Genomic DNA, 20,505 nt, shown 5'->3' on the forward strand with positions numbered 1-20,505 from the left:
CATGAGTCTGGGCCTACATAAATCTATGAGTCAATTTCTTTTTGAGTATCTGAGAAACTAGTTTCATGATATTAAGTGTCTTATTGTCTACACAAATTCTCTACATTAAATGCAAAAATAAACCATAGCCATGATTTATCAGTTCACAGCTTTTTGTGAAATCAGCATCCAGGAGTCGAAATGTTTAAAATGCTACTTGATTCTGAGCCATTTCCAATTCTGGATTTTTCTACCATTCTTTGTACCATTTGTTCACCAATTTTGCTTTTATTCTTTGATGTTTTCAGGTGGGTGCATGTGGTTTGTGCCCTTTATGTTCCTGGAGTGGCATTTGGAGACATTGATAAGTTGCGACCAGTAACACTCACAGAGATGAATTATTCAAAATATGGGGCCAAGGCAAGTTCTCTTTTTGCTCACTGATGAAGATGAATTTCAATGTAAATAGTGTTTATCGGCCATGAGGCCAATCCGTGCAAAGACTGGGGTCGTACCATTAGTGAAAGGAGGAGGGGGGCAGGCGTTCGGAAGACAGCAAGTGTAGTGGTACAGGCAGTTACACGGCGAGACCTGCAAGCCAGATTTAAACGCAAGCTTGTCGGGGGAAAAATGAAGAAATGGGCGAAAATATAAAATGAGCAGCATCTGGCTGCATTTCAATGATATTAGTAAATTTCTAAAATTAGGAGGTGGCTAAAGTGAAGCCCAATTTTATTTTCATTGAGAAAAAAAAGAAAAACTGGACAGTCTTTGTAATGAGCTGCCAGAACTTTTTCTGTAATCTTGCATCATGCTGACGAATTTTTTTGTCACAGCATCTTTTTCTTTATGATGTAGAAAAAGTTAAATTTGTAACTTCTTTACATTGACAGAAAGGAGAGTTTCACTGGTCCCGCCCGCTTATGATCAGAGAGGGCTGAGTTTGACGCCCATAAACTAGAGGCTGTATTCAGACATTTTTCTCGCAGCAAAACTGATTAAACACCGGAGATGCTCTACTTACAGTAATCATTATGATCAGTAATGGGGCACAATTTAAAAGTGGCACGTTCCACCCCTAAAGTTGCTGAAGTTACCTGTTGAGAAGGCACTTAGTGGGGGCAAAGTTCCAAGGAACAAGTTTGAGAAATTCGGCTTTAGAGCTTTTCAGCTAAAGTTTCGTCAGTCTGAACTGATGTATAAGCGAGGTAATTGTGCTAAATACAAGCGTTAAGGTGAGGCTGATTTATCATGTAAAACCTGAAAGCAGCTTAAGTAGAAATTCACATGGAAGCGTCAGAATTTCAGTAGATAATCCAAAATATCTGTCAAAATGAAAACCGGTTAACAGTGAAACAGTTGCATACTGGCATTTTTGAAAAATGAAAAAATGTTATGTGTTATTTTTGTTATGAGCAGGAGTGCAGTTTCTGTGAGGATGCCCGTTTTGCCAGGACTGGTGTGTGTATCAGCTGTGATGCAGGAATGTGTCGATCCTACTTCCACGTCACCTGTGCACAGAGGGAGGGGCTTCTGTCTGAGGCTGCAGCGGAGGAGGTAGGGCGACCTTGTTGGCAGCTTAACGAAACCAGCATTATTAGTGAACGTTCTTCCCTCAGAGAAATGAAGAGTCCATGAATATGCAGATATTTTCCATTTAAATACTTGGGTGGTTGATTGGTAACAGTTGATTCTTGATATGTCATTTACACCGTACAAATACGTTTATTAATTTAGCTTCAGTGGTTGTCATGTCAGAAGTGTTAAAAGGATGTTTTAAATTCAATAATACATTAGTCTGCTCAGCAAAGAATTATGACTTTTTGTGTAATGACTATTGGCTGTGCAGCTCTTAAAACAAACCAACAAACAAAAAACTAGGAAGTGAACTTGATGCTATAAATTTGTCAGCTCAATAACAGTCACCTGTTAAACAAAGCGGTGTTAGCTGTTGAAACTGTAAGCAGCATATGTGTAGTGACTGGCAGAACAAAAAACAACTGTTTGGTCTTGGGTTTGCACAACCTATGCCTGTTGCTGCAAAAACTATCATAACTAAACCAAAATGTCACTAAAAAGTGAAAAAATAAAATAAAGTTTCCTTGATTCCTGGAGGTCTCTAAACTGAACTTCTTGCCCTGTGTTTGAACCATCCATCTGGGGCTGCAACGATTCAGCCTTCGATGCTTCGTTTAACACACGGCTCTGCAGCGTGCAGATGTGTTAAACTATGTAAACGCAAGTGCTTCACCCACATTTGCGAAATCTGCAATACAAACATATTTAGGAGCAGTGCATGAATAAAAAGTTTGACAACATTAAGCCCGCACAGCCTGCAGTTTTCTTTTGTTTTGTTTTTTTAAACAAAAACATTAATAACACAACAGCAGCAGTGATGATGACTCTGGCAGTTTAACATGGAGCTGGAGTCTGTTTACACGCAGCAAAGAGGAGGAGCCATTACAGAGATGTGAGCTCAGGTTGAATGAAAGAAAAATGTGTTTCCAGCATCCTCCCTGTGATCACCATTTAAACCTTTACTGGGACAAAAGTGAACAGGAGTCCTTGATCAAAGCACCTGATTAACGAACGCTGATGTGAAGAAAAGCAAATTTTGAATTTTGAATTCATTTATTTATTTAAAAGGGAGGGCAGCATGGTGGCACGGTGGTTAGCACTGTTGCCGCACAGCAAGAAGGTCCTGAGTTCAATTCCACCATCAGGCCGGGGTCTTTCTGTGTGGAGTTTGCATGTTCTCCCCGTGTTTGCGTGGGTTCCCTCCGGGTACTCCGGCTTCCTCCCACCGTCCAAAGACATGCAGCTTGTGGGGATAGGTTAATTGATTAATCCAAATTGCCACTAGGTGTGAATGTGCGAGTGAGTGTGAATGGTTGTCTGTCCCTGTGTGTTAGCCCTGCGACAGACTGGCGACCTGTCCAGGGTGTACCCCGCCTCTCGCCCTATGACAGCTGGGATAGGCTCCAGCGCCCCCCGCGACCCTGAAAAGGATAAGCGGAAGCGAATGGATGGATGGATATTTAAAAGGGACAGTGCAGTTAAACATAGTTCAAGTGCAAGACATGAGACTGATGTACCGCACATAGGTTTATAGCTACTGCTAATTTTTAACAATTGTCCCTTGTTGGGCTAACAATCTAAATAAATACATATTACAATAAAACATACATTTTCATAAAACCAAATTACATCATAAATACAATTACAATTGAGAGACAATTTAAAATAAAATTAAAATCATCAGATAAAATTACTACAACTTTGGTTCCCCTTTAACCACACTTTAGATCCTTTACATTGAAGGTTAATGTCTGTAATGTTGTAGCTGCTCCATCCACCGCTGTTTGTTTTACACAGAGAAAAATCTACAGTAAGCCTCCAGAAGTTTATTTATTAAAATATGCAGATGAACTGTTAACTTGGTCTGAGACCGTGTTTAAATTATACAGCTTGCTGACCGTCCTATTTTACACAAAGATACCTTCCAACAGTTTTTCAGATTGAAAGTGAAATAATATAATATATTATGTTTAAATAAATAAGATTAATGTTTAAAAGTAAAAATACAAGTTTTCTTCACAAGTCCATGAAAATGGTTGGACACTGAATTAATACTAATATCATGTCTACTTTAAGTCATAACTTCTTGTTTTTAGCAGCACAAAGATTTTGCATCATATGCTCATACTCGCTTTTCTTCATTGGAGACGCCACATACTCCTCATACTCATACTTTAAATACTTACAAACACAAACTCACTCATTCACGTGGACACGCAGATCCACATGCAAAAAAAATAATCCACATGAACACACACTGTCTACTTCATCTAGTAGATAAAACGCTGTCAGAACCCCTATTAATGCCTTCCAAAAAGAAAGAGTAAAGGTAAAAGTTGTGGCATAGTTATGGCATAGTCTAAATTGCATATATATGCAATTTAAACTATGCCATAATAAACGATAATATATCTTCTTTTTTTTGACTTTGCCTGTACTTGAGATTATTTATATATTAGTCATGTATACAGTAGGGATGGGAATTGATCAGAACTTGGCGACTAAGGATTTCGTAGTTTTTGCAGTTGAACTTTAGAACATTACAATTTCTCAAATAGAAACCAATGAGCAGTTTATTCTGAAATACCTGTGATTTTTGTGAATGCTTATTATTGCTCATTTCTTGTTCAATTAATCCATGGAATAATTGAAAGATTACTCGATTACTAAAGAAATCGATACCTGCAGCCCCACATCCATGACGATCTTGTACCCTTGAGGACTTTTCTGCTCTTACCACAGTGCCACCAATTTTATTTATTTATTTTTTTACCACACTTGGTACCTTTATGAAAAAAACCCAAATAATTTATCTTATGAATATTACTATAATAATACCAATAGACCAATTTTAACCAATACATGAAGTGAGAGAAGCGGTAAAATCAAGCCGAGAAAGAATCCACTAATTTTATTTTATTTTTCCTCACCTCCTTTACACAGCTTCTGTCAATAAAGCATCTACCACTTGGAGAAATCAAACTAGCGAGTGACAGATTTGATTGATAACGACTATTAATGAAGTTCTTTTGGAATATTGTCACTGCAGTCCACCAAGCAAAACAAATAAAATTCATATAACACAAGTATTTGGAAAAATGCCTGTTCACTGCAGCAGCCTAATCCAGTTAATCAGCTACAAATCCTCCACTACAACAGACTGCACACAGATGACTGTAGGAAGTCAGCAGCTGCAAAGCACTGCTTCTGCCTCAGCTGGATTTTTCACTTTAGTGAGTGGCAGGTTCTGAAAGTTCAACGTGGTAAAAGCTTTACAGGCTATTAATACCTGTTTTCCCACCAGTTATCTTAACTGTTAATTCCCATGAGTGCTCTTTATTTCCTCAGGATATCGCGGACCCATTTTTTGCATACTGCAAACAGCATGCAGACCGCTTTGACAGAAAGTGGAAAAGGAAGAATTACCTGGCCTTACAGTCTTATTGTAAAGTCTCTCTGCAGGAGAGAGAGAGACAGCTTACTCCCGAAGCTCAGGTAAGGATTGTTTGACCCATCCCATCTATACTAAAAACATGCACTATGTTTAGTCTAAATGACAAAGGACAGTTTGGATGGGTGAGATAAATTGTGTATTTTCGAAATAATATTTTACCCTAAAACAAGTTTAAGAAATGCTACAGTTTTCCTGTAACTGTTAATAAACCTGCACACAAAAGGAATAGGTTTGGGACAGAGGGAGGCGATCCCCACACAGCAGCATCACGTTGAGCTGACACGGATAGTTTAGCACCTGACTCCAAGAAAATGTAGAAATCACTCTGCTCATTGCTATTGCCCTTACTTTTCAGTTCTTTGGTCTGTACTTTGAGGTGGCCCTTGATCGAACTTATATTAGATCACAGTTTTGTATTTGTTGTAGGTGGTCTAAATGTGACTGCATGGTTATATCAGATTGACAGGCACACTAAAAGTCCCAGTTAACAAAATTTAGGCACTGTAAGCAAGTGTGAGGGACAGCATGTGAAATTTTCATTGTCCCCAAATGTAAATACAATTGCACATATACAGTGCTTAGCATGAGGAGCACAAACTCCCAGGCATAGTCATAAAGAACTGTCTTTAACCAGAACACTGAGCAAGCAGAGCACTGCATGTATGTCACATCCACACTGTAAGAAGCACCCTGTGTTAGTACTTTCGTAGTCTCTTTCCTCCTTCAAGATGACTGTGCAAATGGGCAAAAAACGATGGGCTGAACTGGTTTCCACAATTCAGTGTTTCCTAACAGCGTGTTGTGTGAAATTCTTTTGAAAGTAGATGCTACTTATATATACTAAAAGTAGAACAGAGCACAATATATCCTGTTTCTAATAGCAAAGTGGTTGTATGTGTCCCACCTGCAGGCCCGAATCACTACTCGCTTGCAGCAGTACAGGGCAAAAGCTGAGCTGTCCAGAAACACTCGTCCTCAGGCATGGGTACCCCGGGAAAAACTGCCAAGACCTCTGACCTCTAGTGCCTCAGCTATCAGAAAGTTGATGAGGAAGGCTGAACTGATGGGCATCAGCACTGACATTTTCCCTGTGGACACATCTGATACCAGTGCTAGCATGGATGGACGCAGGAAACACAAGCAGCCTGCTCTCACAGCAGACTTTGTCAACTACTACTTGGGTGAGGAAACTGTGTCATCTCTGCTCTACGCTGTTCTGTTGCTTTGTGTCAAGTGTTAATTATTATGCTGCTATTTCACTTTACCAGCTAAAGTAGGTGGGTCTCTGAGAACAGTGAGAAAATGTTTCGCAGCAATTCTTTTAGAAGCTCCTTGTTTGTTGTGAGTGAAATTGATACTAAAGAAGAAAACACTGAGATTAGAAAACTGCAAAGCACTGCAGTGCAGTTTAGGAGAAATTTGAAAGTTTCTTGATGTCATGAGCAGAAAGGTGTGCCGTTTGCGTGTATTCACTATACCTGCATGAGTTTACTCGAGTTACTCAGATGTTCTCCAAAAGTCCTAAGACATGCATATTAAGTTAGATAGTGATTGTGTGTCTGCAGTGCATGGATTTAACACTGTTACAGTGGCTTGCAAAAAGTATTCAGCCCCCTTGAACTTTTCCACATTTTGTCACATTACAGCCACAAACATGAATCAATTTTATTGGAATTCCAGGTGAAAGACCAACACAAAGTGGTGCACACGTGAGAAGTTGAATGAAAATCAAACATGATTCCAAACATTTTTTGCAAATAAATAACTGAAAAGTGGGGTGTGCGTAATTATTCAGCCCCCTGAATCAATACTTTGTAGAACCAGCTTTAGCTGCAATTCCAGCTGCCAGTCTTTTAGGGTCTGTCTCTACCAGCGTTGCACATCTACAGACTGAAATTCTTCTTTGTAGAACAGCTCCAGCTCAGTCAGATTAGATGGACAGCATTTGTGAACAGCAGTTTTCAGATCTTGCCACAGATTCTCGATTGGATTTAGATCTGGACTTCGACTGGGCCATTCTAACACATGGATGTGTTTTGTTTTAAACCATTTCATTGTTGCCCTGGCCCCTGGCTCAAAAGATTTGAGACTGGGGCGGAGGTTCACCTTCCAGCAGGACAACGACCCTTATGTTTAGGGTCGTTGTCCTGCTGGAAGGTGAACCTCCGCCCCAGTCTCAAGTCTTTTCCAGAAGAGGTTTTCTTCCACGATTGCCCTGTATGTGGCTCCATCCATCTTCCCATCAACTCTGACCAGCTTCCCTGTCCCTGCTGAAGAGAAGCACCCCCAGAGCATGATGCTGCCACCACCATATTTGACAGTGGGGATGGTGTTTTCAGAGTGATGTGCAGTGTTAGTTTTCCGCCACACATAGCGTTTTGCATTTTGGCCAAGAAGTTCCATTTTGGTCTCATCTGAGCAGAGCAGCTTCTTCCACATGTTTGCTGTGTCCCCCACATGGCTTGTGGCAAACTGCAAACGGGACTTCTTATGGTTTTCTGTTAACAATGGCTTTCTTCTTGCCACTCTTCCATAAAGGCCAACTTTGTGCAGTGCACGACTAATAGTTGTCCTATGGACAGATTCCCCCACCTGAGCTGTAGATCTCTGCAGCTCGTCCAGAGTCACCATGGGCCTCTGGGCTGCATTTCTGATCAGCATTCTCCTCGTTCGGCCTGTGAGTTTAGGTGGACGGCCTTGTCTTGGTAGGTTTACAGTTGTGCCATACTCCTTCCATTTCTGAATGATGGCTTGAACAGTGCTCCGTGGGATGTTCAAGGCTTGGGAAATCTTTGTGTAGCCTAAGCCTGCTTTAAATTTCTCAATAACTTTATCCCTGACCTGTCTGGTGTGTTCTTTGGACTTCATGGTGTTGTTGCTCCCAATGTTCTCTTAGACAACCTCTGAGGCCGTCACAGAGCAGCTGACATTAGATTACACACAGGTGCACTCTGTTTAGTCATTAGCACTCATCAGGCAATGTCTATGGGCAACTGACTGCACTCAGACCAAAGCGGGCTGAATAATTACGCACACCCCACTTTGCAGTTATTTATTTGTAAAAAATGTTTGGAATCATGTATGATTTTCGTTCCACTTCTCACGTGTACACCACTTTGTGTTGGTCTTTCACGTGGAATTCCAATAAAATTGATTCATGTTTGTGGCTGTAATGTGACAAAATGTGGTAAAGTTCAAGGGGGCCGAATACTTTTGCAAGCCACTGTATGTATCGTTAAATGTGGTAGCGATGGTGTTATTGCTTTTATGTAGACAGCCTACATTGAAAAAGCAGCAGTTGTACTAGATTTATATTTTCCTTCTCCACCATTCTTCCGTTATCCTTTAGAACCTAATGTAGCATCATTTGCCAACATTGCCCCTTCTGCTCCTTTAACTTCATTAATCACTTTTTGTATCCCCCTTTTCTTCCTTTTTAAAAAAAAAAAAACTACTCAGAGCGGAACATGAGAATGATCCAGATCCAGGATAACATTTCAGAGCAGAAAAACCTTAAAGATAAGCTGGAGAATGAACAAGAAAAACTACACGTCGAGTATAACAAGGTGAGTGACACAGTTCAAACACAATTGCTATATTTAAAAATTAGTTTTAATTATACGCTAGTTTCAAAAAGAAATCCTTTAGTGCAAAAACAACAGAAAAGTTTTACTGCTACTTTTATCTGCAGCAGTGACCTGATATACGTGCCCATGTCTTAATGTTGCTTGCAGCATATTTGACAGACAGTAAGGTCTGTTTTAGACAATGAACTGTTCATTTTCTTTTCCGTACTAATATGTCTTCTCATCATTCTGGTACAAGTTAATGTTCTTAGTTATTTCCAGGCAAACTGTAATCTGTACTTCTGTTTTTGAGTGCCATCAGTAGTGTGCAACTTCTTGCAAAATCTCAATTACAGACTGAATTATGGGATAGATGGATGAAGTTTATTGGTCACACAAGGAAATTATGAAATCTATAAATATATACAGATTGATCATATTGAATATTGAACTTGTCCTAAATGACGCTAAATGCTTTAGCATCTCTTTGGACCTCATTTCCAGTAACCAACTGCCAAACACAAGTTTAACATTTTGAACAATCTTCCGTTCTTTTGTCTGTCGTTGCATAATGACAGAACAGGTTGAGGTTAACTAACCAGTTACTTTTGAGCTTCTGAAATTGAGGGACTTTGCATAAAAAAGGCTGTGATTCGTTAACACTTAATTGTAGTACTGTAGTAAAATGTCGAATTTCTATACTCCACTCACATGTTGACTGATTGTAAAATCCTCAGTGGAAGTTTGAATCTGGGATGGATACACCGATGTACATGGAATGATGGTGGAGTGATTTGATCTGATTTCAAGTTTAGAAAGAACAAAGCTTTAGTCAACAGCTGACATTGCTGTTCATATTGACAGCTCACATGGGCCCATTTCATTAATATATGCAGGTTTTCTCATGGAGAAAGTGATGTTGTTGTGGTAGCAAAAAACTGAATATACTGAATAGTGTCCAAGCAACACACCAAAAAAGGTACATCTTTCCAAAAGGTTTGCTTGAAGGAAACATTAAAATGAATGTGGTGAAAAAAATGTAGTGATATTATCAAAGCAGGTGGTTAAGCGTTTTCAGTCTTCTTTCTTTTTTTTAACCCCTCAGCTGTAAAAACTGTACTGAAAATCTCATTGAATTTCAGTGACCTTCACCTCAAGGTCAGATGTCGTTTCTGAAAATCTTGTGAGTGTGATATTGCAGGAAGGAATTCACCTAGGATTCACATTCGTGCTATTTTAGCGCATCTACTAAAAATCTCAGTCGAGTTTAAATCAAGGTCAGAGATTATCTGACGTTTTCTAAAAATAAATCTTGTGAATACGATAACTCAAGAATTAAGGCACCCAGCGTATTTATGCCGACTACTAGGAGGCTGAGGGGAGTCAACAGTGGATACCAGTATTTGTAAACTTGAACTTCAGTTGTACAAATCTTTCAACACATTTTAAACCATTTTAATGGATTTTAAAGCTTTGTTGTGCCATGAGAGAAGGTTGAATTTAGGAGTTCTCTGTGTGCAGCCTTCATGTTTCTCTTCAGACATATGACCTCTGCAGTAAGCCTGCCACTCCGTCTGTCAGCATGAGGAAGGGAATACAATGGCAAAGTAGAAGTCAGAGTTAATGTTGCATTCAGTCTTCTGCCATGCATGTTAAGCGTTATTAATGGAGTGTGTATTGCTAATTGCACTGCCTGAGTTGCTGTCAGATGGCTTGGGCTTTGGAGAAAATACCATTACAAGTTAAGCTTTGACTAATGGACACTAGTGGAGAACAGTACAGTGTTAACCTGGACAAAGGGGTTACCAGTTGCAAATCATATGCAGTGATAGTATGAAACAGTTTCAGTTGTTTATATTTGAGTGCAAAATTGATGTTCACGTGCCACAGAACGTTAGCATGGCCGTTGTGCACATATCACAAAAGGTCTGGCTAACAGCTCTTCAGGAAACACCTCCTTGGGGAAGAAATTCAATTGTATGCTTGTCAAACTGTTATCGTTCACTTTTTACATAATGGGAACATGTGAGCTACTGGACTTCTTTAAGTTTTGTGAAGACATTTTACTTTTCATTCAAGAGACCTCTTCAGTTCCTAGGTATTTAAACCATAGAGGGGGTTGTCTCTTAAGAACATTGCTTAGCATGGTGTGTTAAGCTCCTGGCCAAACTTGTAAATGCCCTGGATAACATGAAAGGATGCACAGGACAACTCTTTCTTGCCCTTTTACTCCCAGTCACATGTATGGCAGTACCTAATTAGTTTCTAGGAGTCTGTGAAGGTTCTCAGTCATCCAGGTCATCGTAGTCAAAGGAGCTTGCAAAGAAAAGTGTGCGAATCATTCGCATGATAAGGTGGGGCCAGGTTTCACAATGAACTCACACGAAACCCTGGCTGATTGGGACCCACACCCAGTTTCACACCTTGGCTCAGGCGATTAGAGGATCATCAGGGGGTCCTTTTGTCCCTCTGTGGGGGGAAACTCCCACTAGGTTTATATCTGGGACTCTCCACCATTTGACCTTAGAACTGAAGAAGCTTCTTGGATGAGAGGTGAAACGTCTTCAAGCAACTTAAAGAAGTCCAGACGCTTTTCTTTGCAAGCTCCTTTGACTAGTTTCTAGGAGAATTGTTTAGTTAGGTTGATAACCTTTAAAATGAAAAAAACCAATCAAAATGATCATTACTCTTTAGGTTACTGATGGATGGAAGATCAAATGTTTTACATTCCCTAGTTTGAGACGAATAAGAGACAAGTTGGTCTGTTTTTGAAATTTGAAAAAATTGAATTTGACCTTAGTTAGGTTAGCCTCGTACCACAACCTGTTCTTTTTATGTGCGCCTTTTCTATACTGTGCCTTCCTCCTGTTTGTATATAGCTCTCATGTTTTTATGTTTCTCAAGTTTGTTAAATATTCCTGCTGTCGTACTATTTATATTTTCTACCTGAACAGTTGGAGTGAAGCAATTTCGTTGTACATGTACAGTGACAATAAAAAAGGATTCTATTCCTGACCCAGCTAACACACAGGTTGAGACCGATGTTTATATTGTTGTTTCATCCTTGTGAATGGTAAATGCTTATGGATTCAACTTTTTTCCTCTTACTCAAAACAGTTATTCTTTAGGTTTATTAGAAAGGGAAAAAAATTATCACATGTTATATGATCAGGGCCACAGTTTGTTTCCATTTGTCTCCCTCCAGCTCTGTGAGTTTCTGGAGGAACTGCTGAATGCAAATGGAAAGCTGCGAAGTGAAGGCCAAGCCACGTGGAGTCTGCTCGGCGGCATCCTGGGCCAGGTACGTTTGTTCAACCATTGTTTTTTTCCAACACATGTATTAGCTGTTGTTTAAACAAAGTCTCAGGAAGCATCTTGTTAATGATTTACTCTTTTGATTGAAGTATTGATTTAGGTGAATGGGTTATCCATATCATACTTTTATTCAAAGTCATCTGAGCCTGTAATAATAAGTTGTTTTGATTTCATTTGAATTAAAAACAAGAACATGAAACAATTTCTTAACCCATAAAAATGAGCTTTAACAATATAGCACAATACAAAACAATACTTAGGCTCTGAAAGACTATGGAGTTTTTTTTTCTTTTCAATGTGGCAGTTGTGTCTTAATTGTGGGTAAGTGTCCAAAAACCTCAGACTGTCAGCATATTTTTTTTCAGGGTCATGCCAACCAATCGGATAGCTCACTAAAGCTTTCTCCTTCCTGAGTGATATCCAGCTTTACATACAACAGTAGAAGTTTTCATTTATTATCCTTTATTTATCCAAGTAAAAATTCTCATTGAAATTAAAATCTCTTTTCCAAGGGAGACCTGGGAGAAAGGTGCAACAAATACAACACACAACAATATAACAAGTAAAAAACCAAATATAAGTGAATAATATGCAATAGCAGATTGTTTTTAATGTTGCTCTTGAAACAATCACTTGCTCCTTTGTCTTGCTCGTTTAAAATGGACTTGAACTTGAATAATTATTTCTGACAATTCAGTTCCTTATGATTACTGTATTTTTCGCACCACAAGGCGCACCGGACTATAAGGCGCATTAAGTGAAGCAAAACAGTCAGATAAGTCAAACTATACTCAACTCATTCTTCTTGGTTCCTCCAATTCTGTACCCTTGATTCATTAACCCTTCAAGAACTACCATAGAACCAAGTCCGCCAGAGCTTATCTTTACATTTTTTAATCAAATCAAATCAAATCACTTTTATTGTCACATCACATGTGCAGGTACATTGGTACAGCACATGTGAGTGAAATTCTTGTGTGCGAGCTTCACAAGCAACAGAGTTGTGCAAAATACAATAATGTAAACAAGCAAAATACAAGAATGGCTACATCTGAAACTAATAAATATATGTACAATATATAATAGTATATGCATTTCTGGATGTGTATACTAAATATTTTTCTACGTGTGTGTGTGTGTGTGTGTGTGTGTGTGTGTACACATATTTTACAAATTAAATAGAGTAAACAATAAATAAAATATATAAAAATATACAGAGTGAGACATGTGCAAAACAAGTGGCATTACTGTACAGTATGGAGTGCATAATGTTAAAGTTCCAGTAGTGAAGCTGAGGTGTCTATGACGTGTTCAGCAGTCTGATGGCCTGATGGAAGAAGCTGTCTCTCAGTCTGCTGGTACGGGACCGGATGCTTCCTGATGGAAGTAGTCTGAACAGTTTATGGCTGGGGTGACTGGAGTCCTTGATGATCCTCCCCGCTTTCCTCAGGCACCGCTTCCTGTAGATGTCTTGGAGGGAGGGAAGCTCACCTCCAATTATCCGTTCAGAGCACCGCACTACTCGCTGGAGAGCTTTGCAGTTGTAGGCGGTGCTGTTGCCATACCAGGTGGTGATGCATCCAGTGAGGATGCTCTCAATGGCACAGTGATAGAAGGTCCTGAGGATGCGGGGGCTCATGCCGAATCTTTTCAGTCTCCTGAGAAAGAAGAGGCGCTGCTGCGCCTTCTTCACTGTTTTGTTTGTGTGTACTGACCACGTAAGATCCTCAGCCAGATGTACTCCAAGGAACCGGAAGCTGCTCACTCTCTCCACAGCAGCGCCGTTGATGGTGATGGGGGTGTGTACTTCTCTGCACCTCCGGAAGTCCACTATCAACTCCTTTGTCTTTGCGACGTTGAGGGTGAGATGGTTGTCTTGACACCAGTGGGTCAGGGCGCTGACCTCCTCCCTATAAGCCGTCTCATCACCATTGGTGATAAGACCCACCACTGTAGTGTCGTCCGCAAACTTCACGATGATGTTGGAGTTGTTAGTGGCTGTGCAGTCGTAGGTGTAGAGTGAGTACAGGAGAGGGCTCAGTACACACCCCTGTGGAGCACCAGTGTTCAGTGTGATGGGGGATGAGGTGATGCTGCCCAGTCTGACCACTTGGCGTCTGTCAGACAGGAAGCTAAGGATCCAGCTGCAGAGGGAGCTGCTCAGTCCTAGATCCTGCAGTTTCCTGTCCAGCTTCGAGGGAACGATGGTATTGAATGCTGAGCTGTAATCTACAAACAGCATTCTCACATACGTGTCTCTCTTCTCCAGGTGTGACAGGGCAGTGTGTAGTGTCAGGGCTATGGCATCATCAGTGGACCTGTTGTGGCGGTATGCGAACTGTAGAGGGTCCAGTGAGTCGGGTAGTGCAGAGCAGATGAAGTCCCTGACCAGCTTCTCGAAGCATTTGCTTACGATGGGGGTCAGGGCTACAGGTCGCCAGTCGTTCAATGAGGAGATGGTGGAGGATTTGGGTAGAGGGACGATGGTGGCCATTTTGAAGCAGGCTGGGACTACAGACAGAGAGAGGGAAAGGTTGAAGATGTGTGTGAACACTCCAGCCAGCTGAGCCGCGCATGACCTGAGGACGCGGCCGGGAATCCCGTCCGGACCAGTAGCTTTGCGCGCGTTCACCTTCCTGAAGCACCTCCGCACATCCTCCTCAGACACAGTGTGCGCACTGACGTCATCCGCGGTGCGCACACTGTCCGGTCTCATGGTGTTCGCTGTGTCGAATCTAGCGTAGAATACGTTTAGATCCTCACACAGAGAGGCCGTGGTCTGCGGTGTGCTGGTTTTCCCTCTAAAGTCTGTGATCGTGTTTAGTCCCTGCCACATACTCCGAGGGTTGTCAAACTGTTGCTCCACCCTGTCCCTGTACTCGCGTTTGGCTGCTTTGATCGTCTTCCGGAGTTGGTAATGTGCGTGTTTGTAGTCCGATGTGTTCGCGGAGGCAAAGGCGGTGCTCCGTGCCGCGCGAACATCTCCGTTAATCCAGGGTTTTTGATTTGGGAAGGATTTGACTGTTCTGGATGGGACGACATCTTCCACGCATTTCCTGATAAATCCACAGACTGAGTCTGTGTACTCGTCAATGTCCCTAGCAGCCACGTGAAACATTTCCCAGTCCGCGTGATCAAAACAGTCCCGCAGCGCAGACTCCAATTGGTCCGTCCAACAGTGCACCGCCCTCCGGGTTGGAGCTTCCTGTTTCAGCTTCTGCCTGTAGGCGGGCAGGAGCAGGATGGAGCGGTAATCTGATTGGCCGAATGGGGCGCGGGGGAGGGCTTTGTACGCATCCCGGAAAGAGGTGTAGCAGTGGTCGAGTAGCCGGTTTCCACGTGTGTTGAAAAGGATGTGTTGGTGGAGTTTGGGTGAGACTTTCTTCAGGTTTCCCTTATTAAAGTCCCCGGTCGTGATAAACGCTGCCTCTGGGTGTGCGGTTTCCTCACTGCTGATCGCGCTGTACAGTTCCCTGAGTGCTCGGTCAGTGTCGGCTTGTGGGGGAATGTAAACAGCCGTAATAATCACTGCTGTAAATTCCCTCGGTAGCCAGAATGGCCGGCACTTAATCATCAGGTACTCCAGGTCCGGTGAGCAGAAGGATTTGACCGGGTGCACGTTCGCATAATCACACCAGCTGTTGTTGATCATGAAACACACACCACCGCCTCTGCTTTTCCCAGTAAGATCCTGTGACCTGTCCGCGCGATGCACGGAGAACCCCGGTAGTTGTATTGCGGAGTCCGGTACCTTGTCCGATTGCCAGGTTTCTGTGAGGCAGATCACGCAGCAGTCCCGCATCTCTCGCTGGAATGAGATCCGTGCCCGAAGCTCGCACAGCTTGTTCTCCAGAGACTGCACATTAGCCAGTAATAAACTGGGTAACGGTGGTCTGTTAGTGCGCCGTCTCAGTCGAACCAGAACGCCAGATCTTCTCCCTCTGCGTCGGCGTTTGCGGCCTCCAGGGCCAGAGAACAAAGGCGTCTCAGGTGAGACGCCTTTTACATGCTGTAGTGCCATTTTCGGGAGCATTACAGCATGTAATACATCAATACAAACATCATAGTCCAAATTTTAATAATATGTATGCATTAAGTGCAAAGTAGCTACATAAATTGCAAAAAAGAGAGATTTAGATAGAAGTCAACCAACGGGAAAGTCTGATATACAGTGATTGCCCATTTAGCAGCAGCATAGAGAGAGCAGTGACGTACATGATTTCCACAGCAGTCTGTAGTAGATGTTTTTCTTTTGTGAAAATTTTTTACACTTTTTTATTGAGAAGGTCTCTTCCACAAGGGCTCAAATCTCTCCTTGTGCTCATGACCTCTCAGTCTATGTTTCCTGCTCTGTCTTTGACAGGTTTGAGCCTGTGACTCTGTCCTTTTTAAAGGAGACTGTTGGTCATCTTAAGCCTGCAGGGTCTCCAAATGATGATGTCCCTCCTCGACTTTCAAAAGAGGTGTTACCTACAGTTGGTCCTTTGGTTCTTGAGCTGGTAAACCATAGTCTGATGTCAGGTGTTGTCCCTAAAGATTTTAAACATGCAGTAGTCAAACCCCTGATTAAAAAACCTGCTCCTGATCCTACGGTTCTTGCAAATTACAGGCCTATCTCCAAACTACCTTTTCTTTCCAAAATTCTTGAAAAGGTAGTTTACAGCCAAATAACGGCCTTCCTGGAAAAGCAAAATGTGTTAGAGGTTTTCCAATCTGGTTTGAAACCCTTTCATAGCACTGAATCAGCCCTTTTAAAAGTTTTTAATGACATATTTTTAGCGACTGATGCTGGGGACTGTGTTGTTCTTGTGCTTTTAGATTTGACAGCTGCGTTTGATACCGTGGATCATGCCATTTTATTCTCTCGTTTGGAGCACTGGGTGGGCATTAGGGGCACAGCACTGGAGTGGTTCAGGTCCTACTTGACGGGGTGAACTTTTTGTGTCAGCCTCGGTTACTGTGTGTCGTCCTCCGCTCCCCTCTTGTGTGGTGTCCCACAGGGCTCAGTTCTAGGCCCCCTCCTCTTCTCTTTATATCTGCTTCCTCTTGGTTCTGTACTGAGAAAGCACGGCATTGCTTTCCACTTTTATGCTGATGACTGTCAGATCTATGTCCCTCTAAAGAAAAAAGGCAGATACCTTACACAGCCATTACTTCAGTGTCTCGATGACATTAAGGCTTGGATGTCTGTTAACTTTTTAAAATTCAATGATAAAAAGACCGAGGTGATGGTTTTTGGTAGCCCCACTGAGACCCCCAATGTGTATGTAGATTCCCTGGCCCAGTATGTTACGTCAAAGTGGACTGTGATCTGAAGTTTAATAATGTAATTAAGGCAGTGGTAAAATCTAGCTTCTTTCACCTCAGGCAGCTGCAAAAATAAACCCAATTCTTTCACAGCAGCACTTTGAGACAGTGATCCACGCCTTTGTTAGCACTCTGCTAGATTACTGTAACGCACTTTATATTGGGGTCAGCGCATCATATATTAGTCATCTACAGAGGGTGCAAAATGCCGCAGCTCGTCTTTTAACTGGCACTCGAAAGTTTGAGCACATTTTCCCTGTTTTAGCTTCGCTTCACTGGCTGCCCATTTCTTTTAGGATTCATTTTAAAATTCTTTTATTTGCTTTTAAAGCCCTCCATGGCCTAGCCCCATTGTATCTCTCTGAGCTGCTACAGCCTTATACACCCACCCGCTCTCTCAGGTCAGCTGATCAGCTGCTCCTGAATGTACCCAGGACTGGGCGTAAATTTAGAGGGGATCGTGCTTTTGCTGTAGCAGCTCAAAAACAGAACTGGCCTGTCTAATCTCTAAAGGAAGCTCGTTCCACAGTTTTGAAGTCACTCTTGAAAACCCACCTCTTTACCCTGGCCTTTGACACCACGTGAGATGTTGGTTTTTATTTTTATTTCAGTTGTTTTTAGGTGATTCGATGCTGTTTTATCTTGTTTTAATATAGGGCTGTTTTAATTTTATGTTTTATGTGTTTTATTTATTTATTTTGCTGTTTCTGTACAGCACTTTGTTCCTGTGCTGGGTATTTTAAAGTGCTTTATAAATAAAATTGGATTGAAATTAGATTTAGAGCATTAAAATCAAAATTAATTTATTTGGCCTATGACAGTTTGCGTAGGATCCACTTTCCAGCAACTATGAATTGGATAAGCAGTTAAGAACATTAGTAGATATAAAATAAATGTTTTTGATTATAATTTGGAAACACAAAAATATTAAAGCTGTAAAAAATACAACAACAAAAAAAAAAACCTTTCAGCTTTTACGAACAAGCCATTACAACTGCACTCACTGGCTATTTCATTAGCTACACGCCCCTGGTGCTGGTCTATTGGATCAAGACTTGGTTGATGCTGTTTGAAGTGAGTGAACTGACTGTCATGTTCAAAGAACCATTTTGAGATGATTTAAGACTTGGCATCACCTTTTCCTGCTTTTCCTTTTTTTTGTTGGACTATCCTCTGTAAACCATAGAGGTGGTTGTCTGGGAAAATTCCCTTATATCTGAACAACCAGTCATTGAAATGACCTTTGTTCCCTATCCTGACTCTTGGTTTGAATCTCAGTAGGCTGTTTTGACCGTGTCTGCTGAACTGTTGCCATATAATTGGCTGGTTAGACTATAGTGTTCAACAGTCATACCTAATAAAGTGGCCAGTGTAGTTGTAAATACAACTCTTCAACATTTTAATAATCTCTGCAACAGGATTTGATAATTTTCTTTCCTGCACATGATATCAAAGCGAATCTCATAATTTGAAAATATTCCTATGGTCAGTGGGTTTAACTGAGAAAACATACAAACTGAAAGTGATATTTAAATTCCTTGCTGTCTTTCTCTTTAAGCATCTCATCTGCTGACAACAAGTAATTGTGACAATACTACTACGTGCAACATATACAGCCAGTCTCTAGCCACATAGACATAACGTGATTATCTGAAACAGTGGTGTCCATTTTATTCAAAATTGCAGATCAACATGGTGGCTTCCACACACCAGTGCCTGCCCGGTGTATTTTTACTGGATTAATTCTCAGATTATGAGTGTGCATCAGTTTTGTTGGAAAACATAATTACACACTAATCTATGTATATTTGTAAGTGTCCATGCTGCCTGTCCCTCCACCCAGCAAGGGGACAACGATACCCCATCACCTTTTTAAGGCTGAGGAGTAAAACCTTAAGTTTCCAGCAACTTATGAGGCATTTTAGAAACCTTTTTTTGTAAATGTTCCACAATTACTGTGTCCCCATTAAAAATGAAGACATCTGGACATGCATAATATTTTACAAGACAGCACGATAGTACTACATCTCCATAAATATAGCTTTGTAAAATGAAAGTAGCAAAAATAAATGTGCATTCATAGTGTGCTTCTTTTTGCACTTCTGCTTTGGGCCAGTGTTTTTAGAAGTTTTCTCACCCCACCGCTACCATCATCTTTTGCGTGTCCTTCGGTACGTCCATGAAATTCCTCTGTGGTCTTCCCCTTTTACAGCTCTAGTATCAGCATCCTTTTCCATTATATCCACCATGCCTCTTGTGCACTTGTGCTCCTTTTGTGCTCTTCTCTTCAAACCATCTCAGCCTTGCCTCTCTTTGTCCTCCAAACTGCTCATATCGAGCTGTCTGTCTGATGTCCACTCATTTCCAATTCTTTCTAGTCTAATCACTTCTAATAAAATTCTTAGAAACTTCAGCTCTGCCACTTCCAGGTGGGCCTCCCATATTTCTGTCAGGGCCACGTCTCCAAATCATACATCCAAAACACGTCTCACTAAGTTGTAAACCGTAATATTCTCTTTAGCTGCTATCCTTCTCTCTCCACCTCTCTTGTGGGGCTGTCAGTTGCTTTGTATGGTTGACCCCAGATATTTAAACTCATCTGCTGTCACTGCCTCTGCTCCTTGCATCTTTACTCTTACAACTATCTCCCACTCATTTAAACACATGCATTCTGTCTTTCACTCCTCTTCTCCACAGCACATACCTCCACCTTTCTAGGCTCTTTTCCATCCATGTACTGTCAGTACATTTAAAGCTCTAGCTTTCATCACGTTAACTTGCTGCAGCTCAATCTGTCTTTCTAGCGAGTTGCCTACATTATATGTAGGCGATCCTTACTTAGTGTCCAGTTAAGCATGCAGCTGATAAAAAGCCTTTTCCTTTGCTTTTGCCACCCCTCTCTGTGGTGTACTAAAAATGAATTACTCAGTAATTAGTATGACTTACAGTGTACTTAAATAGGACAAGAAATACCGAACATATAAAGGCTAATTTAATCATGGAGCCCTGCTCTCAAAATCTGATGTAGATTGTAACACTGTCTGTGAAGCTGGATTTAAGAAAGAACTGCTTAAAGTTAAAAATTGAGAACATGTGTGGCGCTGTCTTCTGTCTGTACGTTACGTCATGTGGTTGGTTGGTTGCAGCTAATAGACTGACATTAGTTTATCTTGGCTAACTACTGACAGAATCGATAACTCTGAGGAAAATAACGACACTAAAACTAAAAATCAGTTTAAGAGGATCGCTCCATGATGTAATTTAGCTTTTTATATGTAGTGCTTCATGTCATGTTTAAGATTTCCT

General features: G+C 41.3%; 2 protein-coding genes across 4 annotated transcripts in view; both read left to right on the top strand.

Annotated features, from left to right (window-relative positions):
- phf14 (PHD finger protein 14) overlaps positions 1–20,505 on the top strand; it is a 141,065-nt gene that overhangs the window by 23,521 nt on the left and 97,039 nt on the right. For all 3 annotated transcript variants that reach the window (XM_082521162.1, XM_082521163.1, XM_082521164.1), the window contains exons 6-11: positions 288–399; positions 1,399–1,536; positions 4,906–5,052; positions 5,922–6,192; positions 8,471–8,577; positions 11,783–11,878. In XM_082521162.1, the coding sequence (XP_082377288.1) occupies positions 288–399; positions 1,399–1,536; positions 4,906–5,052; positions 5,922–6,192; positions 8,471–8,577; positions 11,783–11,878 (871 nt within the window). The remainder of the gene's footprint in view (positions 1–287; positions 400–1,398; positions 1,537–4,905; positions 5,053–5,921; positions 6,193–8,470; positions 8,578–11,782; positions 11,879–20,505) is intronic.
- LOC309698606 (uncharacterized protein) overlaps positions 15,181–20,505 on the top strand; it is a 379,790-nt gene continuing 374,465 nt past the window's right edge. Inside the window, exon 1 of the mRNA XM_082521165.1 lies at positions 15,181–15,223. The gene's annotated coding sequence lies outside the window, so the exon portion shown is untranslated. The remainder of the gene's footprint in view (positions 15,224–20,505) is intronic.

This window comes from Aulonocara stuartgranti (assembly GCF_965226115.1).
Source record: "Aulonocara stuartgranti genome assembly, chromosome: 22".
Taxonomy (NCBI): domain Eukaryota; kingdom Metazoa; phylum Chordata; class Actinopteri; order Cichliformes; family Cichlidae; genus Aulonocara; species Aulonocara stuartgranti.